The following is a 21,829-nucleotide window of genomic DNA, read 5'->3' as shown; positions in this document are numbered from 1 at the left end:
TGTAGACCCTGTGCCTCAGATCACTCTCACAACAGTTGTAGGTAACTGATATGAAGAGACCGTCGAGTATTGTCCCATATGCCCTGAATTGTGAGGTTGAGGAGGATGAGCTCCCCAGCCGTCTGGGGAGCTCATCCTCCTCAACCTCACAATTCAGGGCATATGGGACAATACTCGACGGTCTCTTCATATCAGTTACCTACAACTGCAAGCAGTGATCTTGACAATTAAGGTATTCCTTCCACAGTTGCAACACAAGACAGTGTTGATACGTACAGACAACATGACTGCCATGTATTAATTTAAGGGGGGGGGGCACAATCTCATCAACTGTCCCATCTTGCACAAACAATATGGAAATGGGTGATTCGTCACCACATTCACATGGTTGCACAATATCTCCCAGGGACAGACAACCACTTAGCAGACCTACTAAGCAGGATGCAGCAACAAACACGCAAGTGGAAACTCCACCCACAAGACCTTCAACAGTACTTCAGAAAGTAGGGAACTCCTCAAATAGATCTGTTAGCAACATATCAAAACAAAAAATGCCAAAACTAGCCTCCAGGTACCCACACCCTCAATCCAAGGTCAATGCTCTCTGGATGAGTTGGTCAGGGATATTTGCTTACACTTCTCCCACTCTTACCATTTCTAGTCCAGAAGATAAAACAGTCTTCTCTCACCATGATTTTAGTGGCCCCTACATGGGCATGTCAACCATGTAAGACATCCTAATCTCAAATCACTCAACCTAGCAATATGGCTCCTGAAGTCATAGAATTTGGATATTTACAATTACCACAGGAAAGTATTGGATATCCTTAAACAAGCATGAAAACCTACAACTAGACAATGGTATGCGGCAAAATGGAAATTATATGTTTGTTATTCTCAAACAAAAAACATTGACCCTCTCAAACCAACAGTACAAGACATTGTACAATATTTATTACACTTATAAAAAGCCAATTTAGCTTACACATCTATTCGTTTACATTTGCCCGCTATAGCTGCATATCTTCAAAATAGACAACTGATTTCTTTGTCTAAAATTCTAGTTATCAAAGCATTTATGGAAGGACTAAAAATAATAATTCCACCAAGAATTCCTCCAGCTCCATCTTGGAATCTTAACATTGTACTCACAAGGCTCATGGCTCCACTGTTTGAGCCACTTCACTCCTCCTCTGTACAATTCCTTTCATGGAACGTAGTCTTTTTAATCACTATCACTTCCCTTCGACGTGTCAGTGAGCTCCAGGCTTTACGTTTGGAAGAACCTTCCTTTCAACATCATAAAGAAAAAATTGTGTTAAGAACAAATCGAAAACTCCTTCCAAAAGTAATTTTGCACGTCCATATTAATCAAACAATAGAATTACCAGTTTTTTTCCCCACAACCAGATTCAGTAGCAGAAAGAGCTCTACATACTCCAAATGTCAAGAGCTCTTATGTACTGTATAGATAGAAAAACAAAACAACTTATTGTGTCTTTCTTCTTACCACACAAAGGAGATCCTATAACTGAAACAACCATAGACAGATGGATAGTCAAATGCATTCAGACTTGCTACACTAAAGCTAAATGACAATTACCTGTACAACGTAGAGCACACTCCACTAGGAAAAAAGGTGCATCTATGGCATTTTTAGGTAGCATACCTGTGGCAGATATTTGTAAAGCCGCAACATGGTCTGCACCACACACATTTACAAAACATCTTTGCAAGACATCAAGCAAATGTTGGACAAACTGAACTTAAAACACTTTTTCAAACAATTGCAACTCTTGCACACTAGCCACCACTTTATGAGGAACAGATTTACAGTCTATGCACAGCATGTGTATATACAACTGCACATGCCATTGAATGGAAAATGTTACTTGCCAGTACACATCTGTTCGTGGCATGTGGTGCTGTAGATTCACATGCACCCTCCCCGGACATGTGTAGACATTGCAATTTAGTCTTATGTAAATAATGTACATATGTAAATACAAAGCATGGACATTATTTCTATCCTACTCTCTATTTTTTTTCACTACTTCGCTCTCCCGCCTGCGGAGTAACAATCTAACAAATGACTCTATGCCCATGCGCAGTATTACAGAGAGGAGGAGTCACTCGATCTCATGACTCGAAAGCTTTCTTCAAAGAAAAACAAATTGTACTACTCCAAACCCAACACTAGATCGCGAGCATATGTACAGCATGTGAATCTACAGCACTTCATGCCTACTGGTAAGTAACATTTCCTTACTCATCAAGATGAGAGATGCAAAGGATTCAAGAAGAGGAGCAATACACAGAATATGACACATTTTTTGCACACAGATTTACTACTTTTTGGGACAGACAAGGAGCAAGATCAGGCCTGGACACAGAAAACTTTATCAAGACTTTTGTTTCTTCTGACTCCTCCGACCTCAGTACTTTCCTCGAAGCCAGTGATCTGGCTGCTTCTTCTGAGGTTGATATAGATCTGGGCTCTGGACAAACTCCACTAGACATGGCTTATTTTTGTTTTGGTGCTAAAAAGGACTGCGGAAACCCTGTATCTCCCTTTAACCTCAGTGACCATCAGGGGGACAGGAAGTCAAATTATCTGATAGAGGATTCTAGTTGCAGATTCCTTACCTTAGAATTTGCACGTCGGTAGGTGGTGTTGGTCGACTCCGTAGGTGTCGCGGTCACCGTGATGACGTCGGGAGTAGTACATAGACTCCGCCCTCGCACAGTGACATCAGTTTCTTTTAACGACTTTCCACACCAGAGCGCAGAGCTGCTAAGAACACTGAGATTGGTGCACCAGAGCTAAGGACCTCAAAGGAGAAATCTCTGTCCCTAGAAATCAGTTCGCAAGCGGGGAGGATGGGTGGGCGGTAAGGAATCTGCAACTAGAATATGTCTCTACCAGATATTTTGTTACCGAAGGTAAGTAACTTGTACATCTGATAGAGACTTCTAGTTGCAGATTCCTTACCTTAGAATAGATACCCAAGCAATACCATCCTCTGTGGTGGGCTGCAAACCGAGATCATACTAGAAAGTCCTGCAGGACCGAACAACCAAAGTAGCCGTCTCTACCAGATATTTCGTTACAGAAGGTAAGTGACTTATACAATAAGAGTAGACAAGAAAGTTATTTTCCGCAGGATGTTTGGGATTAAATTTGTGAGCACCTATGGTGTTATCACCTTATATCAGGTCCAGGTATCTCATATTAGTAAAGTGTATGCAGTGCCTACGAAGCCAGGGCTCTCTGGAGGTAGCTGTGGATGAGCTACCAAGACTTATCTAGGAGAAATGCAAAGCTTATGCAATACCAGTATAGTTACACAGCACTATCAGACATGAAATAACCACACAGTGTTACAAAAATAAAGGTACTTGATTATAGTAACACACCACTAGAATACTTAAAGGCAGTTCCCACTAACTGGAAGTAAGTACACACTAATTATATACACATTAGCAATTGGAAGATAGCATAGGAACAACCAGCATTGGCAGAAGTATTAGAAAATAGTGAGGGCCCTAGGGGAGGGCCAAACCATATACTAAGAAAGTGGAATGCGAAATGCAGTCCCCAACCCAAGGATGTAGATTCGGTAGAGGGGAGCTGGAGGCACTAGGAACCCGAAGAGGGTGAGTACCAGACTGACCCCCCAGGACCAGGAGAGCAAAGGTAAGTACCTGGTTTTCCCCAAGACTAACAGGAGGACTTTGCAAAAGGATTGTGCAAGACCCAGACCAGACTGGAAGAACCCAAAGGTGGATTCTGGCAGAAGAGGACCTGCAAAGTAATGGAACCAAGTCCAGTTCTTGATGGAGTGTCCGGTTGTGGCAGAAGCCACTACCCACCCTTCTTTAGATGCAGACCAGGTTGACAGGGGACGAGGAAGACCAGCTGAGTAGCGCAGGAGATTGAGGAGTCCCTGAAACAATGCAGATGGTGACCCACGTCGGGTGTCAGTGGTGCTGGAGAACCACCAACAAGCCTTGGCAAATGCAAAAGAAGACCGTTCCGGAGGAGAGCAGATCCACACAGTCTGTCGTCAATGCAGTTGTTGCCTGCAGATGCAGATTCCTTCTTACTTCTTGCTGTATGCTGGAGACTCGTCATCCTCGGAGGATGCACAGCTGATGAAATGTTGCAGTTGCTGGAAGGAGCTGGAGAAACAATGTTGCAAAGCGGAGTCGTCACTGGAATTGCAGATTGTTGGTTCCAGTTGCCAGAAAATGAAGTAAACGATGCAGAGGGGTCCTGGTGGAGTCTTGCACGTCGAATCTGAGGATCCACCAAAGAAGGAGACCCTAAATGGCCCTGGAAGGGCGATTGGTCGCCTAGCAAGGTGACCACCTATTAGTGGGGGCTGTGACATCACCTGCCTGACCTGGCCACTCAGATGCTCCCAGGGGCCTCTGCATATCTTGGATTCAAAATAGAATGAAGTGGCCACCTGGAGGAGCTTTGAGCATCACCGCTAGGGTGGTGATGGACAGGGAAGTGATCACTCCCCTTTCCTTTGTCCAGTTTCGCACCAGAGCAGGGACTGGAGGAAAGGGGGGCGGTCACTGGACTGGTGCAAACCGGTTTATGCAAGCAGGGCATGAAATGTCCCCTTCAAAGCAAACCGGTTACCCCCTCCCAAGCCTTGAAACACCTATTTCCAAGGGAGAGAGTTTACCACCCCCTCCCACAGGAAATCCTTTGTTCTGCCTTCCCCTGCCTGAGCTGGTCAAGCAGCAGGAGGGCAGAAAACCTGTCTGAGGGTTGGAAGCGTGGGCTGCCTAGAATGCCCCAGAAGACTGGTAGGAGCAAAACTGGGGGTCCTCTAAGGAGCACCCAGAGTGCATGGAGTCATACAACCAATATTGGCAACAATATTGGGGTATGAACATGGACGGGTTCAGAGTTAACATTATGCAGCTGGACACATGTAGTGACCTGTGTCCACTACAAAGGTAAAATGGCTTCCTGCACTTGCGAAGTCCAGTGGAATGGATCTGGAGTTCATAGGGGCACCTCTGCTCATGCAGGGTTGCCCTCACACATAGGGCATGCACCCTGACTTCTGGGCTAGGAGGCCCTACCACAGGGGTGACTTACAGTGACCTGTGGTGAAAGGGTGCATGCACCTTTTCACGCAGGCTGCAATGGCAGCCCTGCAGACTCATTTTGCATGGGCTCCTATGTGTGGCACAATACATGCTGCAGCCCATGGGGAACACCTGGTGCCCGAATACCCTGGCTACCTAATTACCATATACTAGGGACTTAAAAAGGAGCACCAGTATGCCAATTGTGAGGTGTGCGAAGTCCTCAGCAACCAAATTTAGAGGGAGAGAGCACAATCACTGGGGTCCTGGCTAGCAGGATCCCAGTGGAAACAGTCGAAGCAAACTGAGAGCAGGCAAAAGTTGGGGATGACTATGCCAAATTAGTGTACTTTCCTACACCTTTCACTAAAAGCATGCTGCTGTACTGGACATGATAACACACTCTATGATGATATGGTTTTTATGTTTGTCCACAGCCTATTTGACCACCATGGAAGTCACTTTGCTGAGGTAGTAGATGTAGGACTAGATGCAACCTATCACATAGTGAAAGCAGCGTTAGACATTGCTAATTCCATCGCTTGTTAGATGAGCCCTGTAGTCTCTCTTTGGAAGCTTGCCCGGCTCAGTTCCTTGGGCTTATTTGGGGATATCCAAATAATGGACCTTCCTTTTGACAGGTAGAGGCTTTTTGGCTAAGCAGATGCCCTTTTAGAGCAAATCAAGCTGCTGTCAGTTACTAGGTCTGCAAGCTTCCTCAATTTTCATAGAACAAGACCCTTTTCAAGAGGCTGTTCCCACAGGCACCTTCCATTTTCAACGACCTCCCAGCAACAGCAGCCCAATCCCTCATGCGTCAGTTCAGAGGCAGTGAAAAAAGGCCACGCTATCTCAGGGACCATGAGTAGTGTCTTCAAGGGAAGCAGGTTTAGAGTATTTCTCTCAGTGGTATGCATCAAGTGAATCTTTTGCCCGAAGTTCTGTGTCCTTCAGCATCCATTGCCTGATGTCATGGGGGACACGTTTTAGTTGAAGTTTCCAAATCACTATGCTTTTCCACCCATAGACTTGATTCCTCTAAGCCTTCATCATTCATGCTGTTCTGTGATACGTCCCGGACAACCTGTCCCTGGTTGATTCTCAACTGGCAGGGTTTTGGACCCTCTTTAAGGTCAGGTCCCCCTCATCTTTGACTTCTTTGTGGAGAATGCACAGGGTGTTGGACAATTGCCCTTCCTGAACTGTCTCCAGTGCCATGGGACTTGGTTCCAGTGGACTGACTCCTTTGAAGTGTGTAGTCTCTGCCTCCTCCTCGACAGTGACAACATTATGTGTTAGGCTTGCCTTCCCTGCCACTGAAACAAAACTCTTCCGGATTAAAAAGAGACAATGAGCACACCAGAGGATGCAACAACAGGCCTCTGACAACACCCCAGACACCTTCGGACAATATCCCTCGCCTGACATTGAGGAGAGTGTTAAAGTTCTCCCTTTGGGCATTCCTCCTCACCAGCCATTGCCTAACTCAGAGGCAACATTTCTTTCCACTTCCAATCCAGATGAAGAAGTTCAGGAGTCTTCCCTCAATTTAACACCCTCTGATTCCTGGACAAAGACTTCAGTAAGCAATGTGAATGAGTGGCACTAAAAACCCCAGCAGGCCCTCCAAAAGGCCCACAGCTGAAGCATCAAGCTCCCCAGCTATGAAGCTTGATGCTACCCTTCGATTGCAAACATCGTTTACACCCACAAGTTTATCAGATGTTAGAAAAGGTAAAGAAGGACACTTCTGCCAAGGGTGTTCTCCAGACTAAAGCCCCTCCAGCAAATTCCGTCCATCTCAGAACACAGGCGCCTCCTGTCTCCACCCCCCTCCAAACGCGCGCGCACACACACACACACACACACTTCCCCCCCACCACCAAACACACAATCACACACACACACACTTCCCCCCCACCACCAAACACACAATCACACACACACACTTCCCCCCCCACCACCAAACACACAATCACACTTACCTTCCCCCCTCCCACCACCACCAAACACACAGTCACACTTACCTTCCCCCCTCCCACCACCACCAAACACACAGTCACACTTACCTTCCCCCCTCCCACCACCACCAAACACACAGTCACACTTACCATCCCCCCTCCCACCACCACCAAACACACAGTCACACTTACCATCCCCCCTCCCACCACCACCAAACACACAATCACACTTACCTTCCCCCCTCCCACCACCACCAAACACACAATCACTCTTACCTCCCCCCCACCACCACCAAACACTCAATCACTCTTACCTCCCCCCCACCACCACCAAACACTCAATCACACTTACCTTCCCCCCTCCCACCACCACCAAACACACAATCACACTTACCTTCCCCCCTCCCACCACCACCAAACACACAATCATACTTACCTTCCCCCCCCAACACCACCAAACACACAATCACACTTACCTCCCCCCCACCACCACCAAACACACAATCACACCTACCTCCCCCCTCCCACCACCACCAAACACACAATCACACCTACCTCCCTCATCCTTCTAGATGAAGATGTAAAAGCTCTCTTCCAAAAAGGGGCCATAGACCCAATGCCCCTCTCCCCCTCCTATCCCCACCAGTTAGGCATCACTACAGTTTAGAGTGTTTCCATTCAATGTCCCGACTGCCTAAGGGATCTGCACCAAGTGCCTGCCAAGTGACTGCTCTCATATGGAGGGGTGGCATCCACGTCTTCACTGACCTCAACGATTAACTGACCAGGAGCATGGGAAAGTACCTGTGCTTAGTGCATACCCAGGCTACCCTCCTTCTTCAACAGCCTTAGGTTCACTGTAAATGGCACCAAGTCTCACCAACAACTTCTACAAATCCAGCTATTCTTTAGGGCGGTACTGAACTCTTGTCACAGGCAAAACCTTCAACAGAGGTTCCTGACATTCCAGCAATTCTACCTCTCTTTCAGCCAAATTGTTACCTCACACTCAGAACTTTTATTCGTAGCCTAGGCTTGATGGCCTCATGCATCGCCCTAGTGCCCCAAGCCCTGGCTACACATACGCCTGCTACAGCAGTGCCTTTTGGCCAGTGGTCCCAGGCGGAGTGTTAGATGGAGAAACAAGTGTTGGTAAGGGTCAGCACACATTGCTTTCTGCAGTGGTGGAACAACAACAATCTGCTCCAGGGCAGGCCTTTTTTAGATCCCATTGCATAAGTTACCATTACCACAAACACCTCATAAGCCTGTTGAGGGACACATCTCAACCATACTGCTGTGATTGTGGCCCAGTCATTAATAGGGACAGAACATCAACTATCTCAAGCACCTCGCTGTACATCTCACCCTTAAAGCTTTCTTTCCGCTCATTGAGGTGAAAAGTAGTCCTCACTAGATTGGACCTCATGACTACTGTTTACTACTTACAGAAATAGGGCAGCACTCTCCCTGTTGGCGCAGAATACTTTGGCCACTCCGCGACTACATCCACCTGATAGGGTATCTTCCGGGTGGTGGACAACAACATGCTCAGCAGGATGTATCAGCAAGGTCACAAGTGGGTACTCTACCCACAAGTCTTGCGCCAGTACATTCGGCGCTGGGGCACTCCACAAATTGACTTCTTGGCCACCCCCGAAAATGCAAAGTACTCAGGTTAACCCCCCAGGGAACCCACAGTCCATGGTCATTGCTCTATGGATGAATAGGTCAGTGATCTTACCTTATGATTTGTCACCTGTTCCACTCCTTCTGTTTCTGATATGGGAGACGTGGCAGAGATCAGACTCTCATACTCCTAGTCACCACCTTGACCAGGCAGCCCTGGTACTCTGCACTCCTCGATGTCAAAGAGCCCCCAGGAGAAGCTCCTCAACAGGCTAGACCTTCTTACCAGGGTCAAGTCTTGCATACAAACATCAAACCGATCAATCTAACATTTTGGCACTTGGGTCCTTGAGTTTGTCTACCTGCATCTACTGCATGAACGCATGAACATGTTTGAAGAGCTCCTCAAAACTACCACAGGAGCCCGCTGTGCAGCAAAGTAGAAAGGATTTGTGTACTATTGCAACCACAAATATCTGGACCTCCTAAAATCGACAGTCCAAGATATCATCTGCTACCTGCTCCGTCTGCAAAAGTAAGGACTAGCCTACAGTGCTGTACGGCTCCATTTAGCAGCTTGCATGCTAAACTGGGAGCATTCTTCCCTCGTCCGCATTCACTTTGTTAAAACCTTTGTGCAAGGCCTCAAAAGAGCTATTTCTGCCAGAGGTCTCCATACTCCAGTGTGTAATCTTAATATAGTCCTTACCAGACTCATTTCCCCATCTACATTTTCCTTCTGGTGGATATTTGCTTTATCTTCAGACTATTCACTGTCCCGCCCTCCTTCCCAACTGAAGTAAGGCCATATTCCATACATATAATTTTATGTATGTCCGTGCTTTTATATAGTGTGCTATATATTTTCAAGTCAATTCTTGCACTAGACCTATCCATAGCTGACGTTCTCGTCCCTGTCTCGAAAGTAGTATTGGGAGGGGAGGGTGGTAGAAACAGATGGGAACTGACATCGTATCTCAGAGGAAGCTGCTTTATGGTTTCAGCAACGTCACACCATCTCCACTTCCAGAGTCAAGATGGAGCCAGCACTGACTATCTGTACCTGAAAGCTATTGTTGAAGTTCTAGATTCAATGACCTCCTGCAATATCCAAGGGTGGGTCTGGGGGTAGATCAAGTATCACTAAAAAGATAATTACTGAGAATAAGTAACTTTTCCTTTAGGAACTATAATGATGAAATGTAGGAAAATGCATGAAGAGAACTGCTCGATCCATTTCGAAGGGTGTGGAATGGAGGATCGCATGTTGGTGCGTTAGACTGATGCTGTTTGGCCACAGTGAGGTAAAGCATGCACTGGAGAGCAATCAAGTTACATAACCAATCTGACACCTGGCGTATTAAAAGGTGGGGAAGCTGCAGGTAGAAGTATCCATCTGAAATCAATTATTTTGTGTCCCAGTCATCACAGCACGAATACAAGGTGGGTCAGGCACTCTACGGGTGTCTGGGTGATGCTATATGGCCCGACTTTCTGCACAATGTCTAGTGCAGAGATAGTCCGCACCAACTACAGGCAGAGGAGAACTGTGGAAAGTTTTCATGTCCAGTTTGGTTCCACTATTGTATCCAAAAAGTAATAAGTTAAGTAATGTTTTTGTCTACAAGGATTGTTACATCTGGATAATTAGTTAGCAGCCACACAATGGACCCGACTTCTGATTTTCTTGACATCAATCCCTGAATGCTTCATTAGGGCAGTGTTCTTCATTTTTTCAAGCTATATGCCTATTGTATTGAATCTATATTGTTACAATAGATCACATTCTATTTTCTTGTTATGGTAAGCTGTTCTCTGTGGTTAGGATGGAGCAAGACATTCCTATACAAATTTCATGTGTGTAGTTAACGTGGTTCTTATCCTTCTTATACTCCGCCCTTTTACCAATACTGCCCTCCCATTTGCATTTGTTCTGTCTAATACATGGTGTTTTAAACCTTTAGTTTTTACATTAGAAATGTTGTCAGCTGTACTTTGGTATAGGTTTTTAGCTCAAATCGAACTGGTGAATGTGTTAAGATGGAATTTTATGGCTGTATCTTGCTACTCCTAATCGTTCCATTCATCACTATTACGGTTGATGATCAAGTAACAAATTCATATACATCCAACATTGTAATCAAGTTGGTGTCTCATAGGTTAATCTTAAACTTCAAAAAATTAAGCGCACATAGGCTGATATTTACAGTGACAAACTGCAAATATGACCGTTCATTGTTTCTGTGCACCTGTTTTCTAGGAGATGTTTCTTCAGAGAATTTGGTATGTTTTTCTAGAAGTGGAAACGTAGCATATGTTATGCTTCTTTCATGAAACAAATGGTTTAATGTGTGTATTATTCTCTATGCTCTAAACTTCACAGAAACTTTACACAGTATGTGATGTAGCAATGAATATAATCATAGCCAAAAGCACAACATATAGCTTGGAATCTCCAAAAGATCCAGTGCTTCCAGCCCGGTTTTTCACTCAACCAGACAAGGTAGGACACTGTGTTTGACTGAAAATTAATCTACCTTTAATTAATTATTTTATATAGATGTATTGCCATTTCAGAATGCTAGCTTGTGTGATCCTCCTAAATGAAACATACTTAAATCATCAGTGTTGTCTCTACTGATAGCCTTTTGTTTCTTAGTTTTTACGCTTTTAAAGAAACTTTGCTTTGGTTCAATTAATCAATCACTCAAAAAATGTAGAGAGCGCGCTACTCACCCCTGAGGGTCTCAAGGCTCTGGGAGGGATCAAAAAGGGGGAGGAGGCAGGGAGGGTCACTGTTCGAACAGCCATGTCTTGAGGCTCTTTCTGAAGAGTAGGAGGTCTTTGGTTTTGCGAAGGTTGGTGGGGAGGGAGTTCCAGGTTTTGGGGGTGAGGTAGGAGAAGGACCTGCCTCCTGTGGTGGTGCGTTGAATGCGGGGGACTGTGACTAGGGCGAGGTTGGCTGATCGGAGGTTGCGTGTGGGAGTGTGGAAGTTCACTCTTTTGTTGAGGAAGGTTGGGCTGGTGTTGTGGAGGGATTTGTGAGCGTGGATGAGGATCTTGAATGTGATTCTCTTGTCTATGGGGAGCCAGTGAAGGGATTTGAGGTATGGTGAGATTCGTTCGTGGCGGGGGAGGCCAAGGACGAGGCGTGCAGCTGTGTTCTGGATTCTTTGTAGTTTGCGTTTGAGTTTTGTGTGGTGCCGGCATAGAGGGCGTTACCGTAGTCTAGTCTGCTGCTGATGAGTGCATGGGTGATTGTCTTCCTGGTCTCTGGGGGAATCCATTTGAAGGTTTTTTTTGTTTTTTTTTTATTTATTTTTTTTAGAGTGCGGAGTGTGTGGAAGCAGGAGGAGGTTAGGGCATTGATTTGCTGTGTCATGGAGAGGGAGGGGTCTAGGATGATGGTTGTCCTTTTTGGTTTGGAACATTATGAATTAATACTGCCATTTATAAGGGGTGCTCCGCTTCAGTGAGTCCTCTGGTTGCCAGCATTGTGAGGGTCTAGGAGAGCTAGGCTTTCACATCTGGAGTTAGGTTAGAGACTAAGTAGTGAGGGTAGAGAATTATAAAGAACGGGGTCTGCCACAGTGAAAAGGGTTTTTCCTCCTCTAGTTTTAAGTTTATACCTTTGATTTGTCAGGAGGAAGAGGCCCTGGCTGTGTATGGAATGGTTGGGAATATATTATCTTTCTCTCTTATTTAGAGGGGATTGACTCTGCTAATGGTAGCATTTATATATCCAGCAGGATAGTTTGTATCTGATACTGGGAATCACTGGGGGCCAATGTAGAGATTTTCTTGCCTTGAAGACATGGTTCCTACCATTAAGGTCTACCACATTGCACATCACAGCTTTTCCTGCTCTTTGCAACCAAACCATAAATGGAGCTAGTAGACCAGCATACAAGCAGTGTACAATCCAGCTTGGAGTGGATAAGTGCCCCAACAACTAAGACCTTGTTCTTTAGAAACAGTACTGAAAAGATGTCCTAGTTGGTGGAACAGCTACCAATCATCTTGTCTGTCTGTGCTCCTAGATTTAGGTCTCAGTTGGTATAGCACCCAGATTCTTCTCTGTGGAAGCTATGCAGGGCATTTGATTAAGAGATTAGGGATGTGCAGAAATGTGAATTGCCTCTACCTTTAACAAAGGAACTCAGTTGCCTTAAAGCTGACTTTGACACATCCATTTTTTTTGTATCTTAAATAAAAGGCCATGCAAAAAACAAGGGTCGGCGGTGTTACGGTCTACTCTCCATGTCATATACATCATCATTGTATGACTAGACTACTCTTCAAGGTGGTGGGGGTATATAGATATTGAATAAGACAAGGGACAAAGGGGCACTGTGAGGGGCACCACACTCAGGTGAAACAAGGGCCCATAGAAGGGAACTTACCTGCACTCACAGCAATCTGGAGTACTGAAGGCATCCTTTTTTTATTTTGTATGTGTTGCTTTATTCCTTGCTTTGATTTATTTAGATTACATTGGAACCAAAATAAAGAAAAGTCAAAAGTATATTTGGTGGAATAGATGATATAAATCAAATGCTTCTGGAGTGCTGAATTCATTATTTCTCATGGATTCTTTCTTAACCAGTTTCCTTACATGAAATCTTACCGGTTACCAGTATGGATCCAGAAATTTGTCTGCAGTAGCTGGACACTGATACCAGCTGGCATGTAGTGACATTGGGAGTGGAGCCATGAGGGCAGAAACATGACATCATTTGGGATGTATAATACACTTTGTGTTGTAGTGTCAGTTCCTTTCTTTCATATTGTTAGCATCAGGAGCTCGACTGACACGTTGCATAGATCGTTCATGAAATAGTTACTGACCATCCCTCCACCCCAAAGACTTCTGGAAATCAGTTGACACCATGTTCTGTGATTTGCACATGTGTATCTGAGTCCATCTTGGATATAGTAGCACAATTGATAAGCCTTGCTTTGGAGACCAGTGATAGTTGGATGCTCCTTCCAGGTGTAAGTGTTATAGGAAGTGTTCCACCAACCATTTTACAAGTCCTCCCTGAGATCACATTAATAGCGTGAATTTGGGAGTTTCACATAATGAGAAATTACCAAAATGTATGGAAGATTACACCAGCAGAGAGGAAATTTTGATTAATTACAACTACTGTCATGATAATTTACTGCTTCTAGAAGGGTCTTTGTTAAGCTTGCTTACTGATTTATAACATGCATGTAGTTTAGACTCCACCCTAGAGGAGTAATTGTCATTTTCTGATGTTCTCCAATGGCTGAATATGCACATCTCATCAAAGAAAGGCTGCAAAACGCTGATAATTCCTTTGCAAATAGAAATGATTAAATCCTCTCATCAGAGAGGTTGGCTAAAAGCAGTCTTCTAAATTCTTAATGCCTTTCAGATAGGTTTCAGATTATGCATAGAAGGCTTGGGAGAAACCACTGTTTTTGCATACAAATGTAAGGCAACGTGTGTAATTAATGTATACCATTTAGAGGACCCTAAATCTACATAAGGCTGGTGGTACAGGTGTCATCCTGTAAAATGGAGATCGCTAGACTTTCAAATGGAACTTCAGAGAGTACAAGCTTATTTGTCCCTAATGAGGAAGATGTGGAAGCTGGGCACACAGTGTAAACTGCCCTTTTCCTCCTCTGGCTTTTGACCCAATAACTCCAAAAGATGTCTGAGAACTTGATTTGACAGGCTCTCACAATTCTCTGGTTGGGTGACGGGTCAAGAGTCGGTTCATTTCACAACAGGTCAGACATAGCCAAAAAACATAGGTGCCTTTAAATTCTTAAGTACGGTTACCCACTTAAAGTTCGTTTGAAACACTTACACATTTCACTGCAAAGTACCCCTGACCTGGATGTTGCAACTCTTAACAGAATGCATGATCGAGGTTGTTCCATCATCACGTAGGTAATTATTTCACAACCATTCTAATCTCGAAGTGAATATTCTATTTTAGATCTCAGATTATTGAACTGATTTCCCAGACCGACAATTTCTAGAACTGGTTAAGATCTGTGCATTCACGCCTGTTAGACCTGGCAGCTTTTTGGCGTGTCTCCCCTGTCTTTTTGCCTCCTGTTTTTCTGGTATACTGGACTCTGTTTTTGCTGGTTTATTGTCTCTTCACTCTTTTCCACTGTTGATCAGTGCTAAAGCTCAAGTGCTCCCTTTGTAAATTGTACTGTCAACTGGTTTATCCATGATTGGCATATCTGAGTTACTAGTATGTCCCTAGTAAAGTGCACTAGAGGTGCCTAGGGCCTATAAATCAAATGCTATTAGTGGACTTGCAGCACTCGTTGTTCCACCCCTGTGAACATATCTTAGTGCTGCCACTGCAGTGTCTGTGTGAGCAGTTTTAAACTGCCAATTCGACCTGGCAAGTGTATCCACTTGTCAGGACTAAACCTTCCCTTTTACTACATGTAAGGCACTGCTAAGGTAGGCCCTAGGTAGCTCCATGGGCAGGGTGCAGTGTATTTAAAAGGTAGGACATGAACTGGTGTGTTTTACATGTCCTAATAGTGAAATACTGCCAAATTCGTTTTTTTAACTGTTGCAAGGCCTATCTCCCTCAAAGGTCAACATGGGGGCTGCCTTTAAATAACTTTAAAGCACAGATTCCCTCTGAGGGCAGATAGAAATATGGAGTTTAGGGTCTCAGAACTCAATTTAAAAAATACATCTTTTAGTGAAATTGGTTTTTTGATTATGAGTTTGAAAATGCCACTTTTAGAAAGTAGGTATTTTCTTGCTTAAACCGTTCTGTGACTCTGCCCGTTTGTGGATTGCTCCTATCTGGGTCAGTTTGACAGTTGGGCTGTTTACACCTCTCCTCTAGACAGTGACACAAAGGGAGCTGGGGTGCAGCCTGTACATCCTGATGAGCTACCTGAGCTAGGGTGGAAGGAGGAGTGGTCACTTACACCTGAAAGAACTGTGCCTACCCTCACACAATGCAGTCTCCAACCCCCTGGTGTTTGTCTGGGGCCTGGCCTGGACAAGGGAGGATCTTGCAAACAATTGAGACTTTGGTTTGAAGTTTGCCAACTTCAAAGCCAAAAAGGGGTATAAGTATTGGACCCAAAACCCCAGACTTTTAGAATCGAACCTCTGCCAAGGCAAAGAGCTGGAGGAGGTGTACTGTCCCTATGCTGTGTTACTTTGCTGGATTGGCCGGCAGTTGCTGATTCTGCCTTAAAAGAGAGCAGAGGGTGAACTTTGCTGTGTATTCTGCTTGAGAAAGTTCTCCAAGGGCTTGGAGTAGAGCTTGCCTCTTGTTGGAAGTGTCAGGGATATCAAAGACTTCAGTTTTATCCTTCTACAGCCCTAGGAACTGTGTGTTTTGTGCTGTTCAAGGAGATAAACCACTAACGCAACAATGACGCTGCTGACCTGCACAGTGACATGCTGACGCTGCACTGCCCAGCTTCGCCCCGTGACCCTGGCCTCACCGAAACCATCATCGGACAACTTCACCAAGCCGCTGCTAGTATCGTGACCTGTGGGCCCTGCACTCTGGCATTGCCTGCTCACACTGCTGCCTGGGCATCCCCAACGACGAATCTGCTGCCCGCACCGTGGCCTGTGGACACCGCTCATGAGGAGCATAAAGCACTGTTCCGTCCTGCACCTCAGCCCCAGCCCACCAACGCCAGCACCATCGACTCCAGTGTCATCAGCAGACATCCCTGTCTGTACCGCGACCCATGGACGCCGCACAGAGTCCGTCCCTTGCCACACTGCCGACTCTGGCCTACCGATGAGAGCGCTCCAGTGACAATGCTGCCTGCACCATGACCTGGTGACGTCACTCCTCCCTGCTTCACACCGCAGCCCTGGTCTCACCGACGCTGCTGGATGGCGTCACGGGCCACTGCCTCAACTGTGACCTGTGGGCACCGCACGTCGCATCGTCCCGCTTCGCACCGTAGCCCCAACGCCGTCCACGCCAGCTTTCCTGACTTTATCAGCCTGGAGTTCGATCCGCAACACGAGTGACTTCAGGGGCCTTGCGACCCCTGCACCGTCTCCGGAACCAACACCGCAACGCCAGGAACGCCGCTCTTCAGAGCTCACCGCGACGATCACGATGCCTTGCAAATCCAAAGGTACTGTTTGCAGGTCTTCCCGACAATGGTTGCTGCCCCCACGACGTTCCGGTGCCGGCCTGAACTGTTGGTTTGGTTGATCACGACGCCGTGATAGCCCCAGGTGGAGCTATTAACTTCCAAGGAACTGTATTTTTGAGTAAATCTTGCAAAATTCATATCTGCACTGTATGTTGGATTTTTATCATATTTGGTCTTGTTTTATATAGATAAATATTTTTCTAAAACTGGTGTGGTGTCCTTTTGTAGTGTTTTCACTGCGTTACTGTGTGTTATGTGCAAATGCTTTACACATTGCTTCTGAGATAAGCCTGACTGCTTGTGCCAAGCTACCAATGGGGTGAGCAGGAGTTATCTGAGCAAGTATCTCTCTTATCCTGACTAGAGTGAGGGTCCCTACTTGGACAGGGTGCAAACCAACTGCCAACTAGTGACCCCATTTCTAACAACGCCCCTTTCTTGAAACTAGACAAGTAATACCAGAGATGCATTGTAGGGTGCAAACATTCTCTGATTCAAGATCTGTGCATTCACGCCCATTTCTTGAAACTAGACAAGTAATACCATAGGTTCATTGTAGGGTGCAAACATTCTCAGATTGCAGTCCTCCTACTCAGTTATAGTCGACTTGGGGATGAAGATCAAGATGACTGCAGCTGTGGTGGCGCGTCTTATTCAAGTTTATTTCCTTTAGCCCTGTCAAGACCATTGGTCTTTGAGAGTCTTTTTTTTGTAACCATGTTACAGAAACGGCCTTTTTAAGACACTCACATTTACGTTTTTGTTGGTGTTTTTTGGGGGGATATAGGAAAATAGATTCTGATACCTACCCAGCGACTCCATTTCATATAGGCAGTCCTAGATACAGTTCATTGGAGTTTTTTTTCACCTGAGTAGAAAATTGATGAGCATAAGCATCATGACTGTGAAAATCACTTACAACATAATTGACTCAGTTATTCTGCTGACCAGACTGACAGGCTGGTTAAGAATTCTGTAGTTGATTCATCAGTAACCAAACTCAACCAGAATATGTTGGTGGTCTTGTGAAACCTCTTGTGGCCTTGTGAATCCTATTTTCTTCTGGCGTACCACTCAGACCTGCACTTTCTTTTTCTAACTGTTATAGACATGACTTCTTAACTGTTGGTCCAATACAGTATCCATTTCCACGTATGCAGAAGGCAGTTGTCTATATCCGTCTCTAAAATAATTCATAGTCTGTTCATCATGACCAATAGCTTAGCCACATCCGCCATTAAAATTCACAAAGTGGACTGTGTCTAAATGATAAAGTAAAATAGATTGAAGTTCTGCAATGCATTGTTCTACTGACCTGACCTGCACCATCGATCACTTGGAAGCCAGAAAATCAGTATATCATTTTTGATGCAGACCTACTTTTAATGCTGTTTGTAAGGGCAGAAGCCCGCAGGATTGAACTAACAAGATGTCAGATTATGGGGTGCATAGTGTACCACTGTGTAATTTATTCAAGCGTGTGAGATAAACCAATAAGCAATCTTCAAAGATATCAATATAAACTGCAAAGCTCTGCCTGAGCTTGCAAATGTTCAACTATGCCAAACCAGCTCTAAAATAACTCCACTAGCTCTCACTGAAGACTAAGATTAAATAAATTGAAGTTACTCTGCATTACTCATAAGGCTTTCTGTAATAAATGCACATCAAAACCACATAACATATCCAGCAGGAACCTTTGATGTGCTTTGCAGCACTTGTTCCCGCAACACACATTAAAACAGCTAGAACACACCTAGATCCCAAATCTTTTCTGAAACAAACCACTTTTAAAAACATTGTCTGAATGCACTCTACTGGGTAGCTCATTTTTTTAAATGCAGGGTAACTGGCCTCACCTCATTCTGTATAACTGAAATTGCGTTCTGTCTACGATATATTATTAGCCAGGCCTTACTTCTGTACAAATGTGCATGAAGTTATTGGAATGTAACCAGTGCTTTACAGGCATCATACGCATTCATTCCATATGTGGCTATAGATAAACATAAGCAGCATGATCCTGACACCTAATTTTGGACTTGGACAAAGATTTATTACTTCGAAGAAGTCTTTTTAGTCATGAGATGTGCTCCCTTAGCCTAATGGCACCAACTACATCTTGGATCGTTCTTCTCTGCCATCTGGTTCTGGCATTCATAAAAAGGGCTCAAATTTTAAAATGTTTTCAACATTTTTTAGGCCCCACAGATGGATTTCAGTACTTACGCATCTGCATAACCAGGCCATGCCTCAACAATCTTCTGCCGTGCTTCATCAACAGACACACTTAGAGGACTGACAGTTGATTCCCTGGATGCTTGGGGTCTCCCTGCATGCTTTGGGAACAGAGTATCCTCTTTCAGACTTAGTCTTCAGAGAATGAATTCTGGAAGGGGGGGCTAAAAGGAGCACTGTCTCAAAATTGCCCATCCTAGTTGAATTCCAAAGACATGTTGTCAGACCAGCATGTTTTCTGCAAACTATGACAGTGCCTTTTATAAGTCCTCTCTTGCCTTCCTCTCAATAAAGACTTTAAGGTAATAAAGGGAAAGACCCTGTGCATACTGCGAGATGCACTAAGGAACAGCCTCTGAAACCCTTGACATTTTTGCTGGTGAAGATCCTTTCAGCGTCGAAAAAAGGTGAGGAGGCTGACCCTCTCAGAATCCCAGCAGCACCAAGTCTAGTCTCAGTTTTCTCAAATGCATCAGAGCACAAGGAAGAGAAGGACATCAAGCCTTCACCGAAGATCGCCGGCCCTCAAATGGAGTCAGATGGCAGGATACTAAGTATGCCTTCTGGCTCCAGATTCCGTCAAGCCAGGGTTACATAATAGTTGTCAAAGCGCACTAGAGCACCCCTCTTGTGGGAGTCTGTCAGCGAGCCCCGAGCACAGACACAAAAGACTTGCCCCCTCCAGCAGTCCCATCGCCATCAGGCTTTGGTCAGCACTGAGAGAAGGCTTTGGAGTTGACCAACATTCCTTTCAAGGGTATCGAACATCTGTGTTTACACCCCAGAGCAGGGCAAGCGTGCCACCAAAGCCGGTGCTGAAAATTCTGTTGACACTGAATGCCCCCGACAACCCGATCCATGAAATCTGAGGTGCTTATCCTGGAAATACTCTCAATAAGAGCTCAATGCCAAGCAGAAGAGTCTCTTAATTAATTCTCAGCTGGAAGATCCACGCAAACCCACCCCTGCCGAACCAGCAGAGGCACTTCCTCACAGGAGAAAACTCACTTTTAAAGACAGACCCTTGTCAGATTTTATGCCACCCTGCAGAGGTCAGCACAAGAAGAAATATAGGCACAAGCCCTCTTACTGTTTTTCCTCCCCCACCTCTGCCACCAACAGCACCTCCCCCATCATCACACACACACACTCCACCACCTCTGCCTCCACCACAGTCACCTGAGTGCTTCACACACAGGCCCAGGTTGTTAAAATTATCCCATTGATCCTTATGAACCAGCCATTAGATGCAGGGCCTACCAGTGACCAGTGGTAAGACTATAATGTCAACCCCATGTTCTGAAACTTCCTTGCAGCTAGACATCCTTCAGTTAAATCCATTTATGGCAAACGCTGGGAGAATTTTTTCCCCTGGTGTGGGATGCAGCACTTTAATCCTCTGCAGACCAAGCTTTCTGATGTTATTTTGTTGATGGCACAGGAATGCCTTGCAGTGGGCACCATCAGTTGTTACATGCCGGCCGGATTAACCTTCTCTTTTCAATTCACCTGCTGTGATGCATTTCCTGAAAGGCCTAATGCATGCGTTTCCCCCCAAAACCACCTTCATACCACAATGAGACCTCACGTTGCTTATGGGGTCCTCATTTGAGCAATGGAATAACAGTAAAAACAGGGTAACATCCGCCAAATGTGGGTGAGTTGATTGATATGGTATGTGACATTCATGTTAAAAAAAAAAAAAAATGGTCAATTATCAATTGATTGGTGATAGAAAATTGGGCATAGCTGTAGCTGGTTGAATCTGGTGCACAAAGCCTATAGCACACTGTCACAATCATTGGATGAGGTCATCGGTGCTGTCATCAGTTATGTGGAATGTCATCGCAAATGTCATTTAACATGCAATCAGTGTTGTAATATATGAGGTCATAAGCAGTGTATGACGGGTTTTGTTTTTTTGTTTTTTTTTCAAATGTAAGTTCTGATATAATTTCAGTACCCAACTAACTATACAATGAATGTCTGTTTTTTGTGTGTTTTTTTTTTTTTTTTTTTTCCAAACATGGGTGTAAGGAAATGCCTCCTTGGCATGGTTACCCCCTGACTTTTTGCCTTTTGTTGATGCCATTTATGATTGAAAGTGTGCTGGGACCCTGCTAACCAAGCCCCAGCGCCAGTGTTCTTTCCCTAAACTGTACCTTTGTTCCCACAATTGGCACAACCCTGGCACACAGGTAAGTCCCTTGTATATGGTACCCCTGGTACCACGGACCCTGTTGCCAGGGAAGGTCACTAAGGGCTGCAGCATGTCTTATGCCACCCTGGGGACCCCTCACTCAGCACATGCACACTACATCACAGCTTGTGTGTACTGGTGGGGAGAAAATGACTAAGTCGGCATGGCACTCCCCTCAGTGCCATGCCCACCTCTCACTGCCTGTGGCATAGGTAAGTCACCCCTCTAGCAGGCCTTACAGCCCTAAGGCAGGGTGCACTATACCACAGGTGAGGGCATATGTGCATGAGCACTATGCCCCTACAGTGTCTAAGCAAAACCTTAGACATTGTAAGTGCAGGGTAGCCATAAGAGTATGTGGTCTGGGAGCTTGTCAAACACGAACGCCACAGTTCCATAATGGCTACACTGAAATCTGGGGAGTTTGGTATCAAACTTCTCAGCACAATAAATGCACACTGATGCAAGTGTGGGATTTATTGTAAAATGCACCCAGAGGGCATCTTGGAGATGCCCCCTAAATACCAGTCCGACTCCT

The 21,829-nt window shown here is 45.1% G+C and overlaps 1 protein-coding gene across 2 annotated transcripts in view; it reads left to right on the top strand.

The window, feature by feature from the left end:
• PDS5B (PDS5 cohesin associated factor B) overlaps positions 1 to 21,829 on the top strand; it is an 813,886-nt gene that overhangs the window by 643,817 nt on the left and 148,240 nt on the right. For both annotated transcript variants that reach the window (XM_069205557.1, XM_069205556.1), the window contains exon 28: positions 11,086 to 11,205. In XM_069205557.1, coding sequence (XP_069061658.1) covers positions 11,086 to 11,205 — 120 coding nt within the window. The remainder of the gene's footprint in view (positions 1 to 11,085; positions 11,206 to 21,829) is intronic.

Source organism: Pleurodeles waltl, chromosome 8, assembly GCF_031143425.1.
Source record: "Pleurodeles waltl isolate 20211129_DDA chromosome 8, aPleWal1.hap1.20221129, whole genome shotgun sequence".
Lineage (NCBI taxonomy): Eukaryota > Metazoa > Chordata > Amphibia > Caudata > Salamandridae > Pleurodeles > Pleurodeles waltl.
Note: the sequence above shows the minus strand (reverse complement) of the source record. Positions and strands in the feature narration are given on the sequence as shown.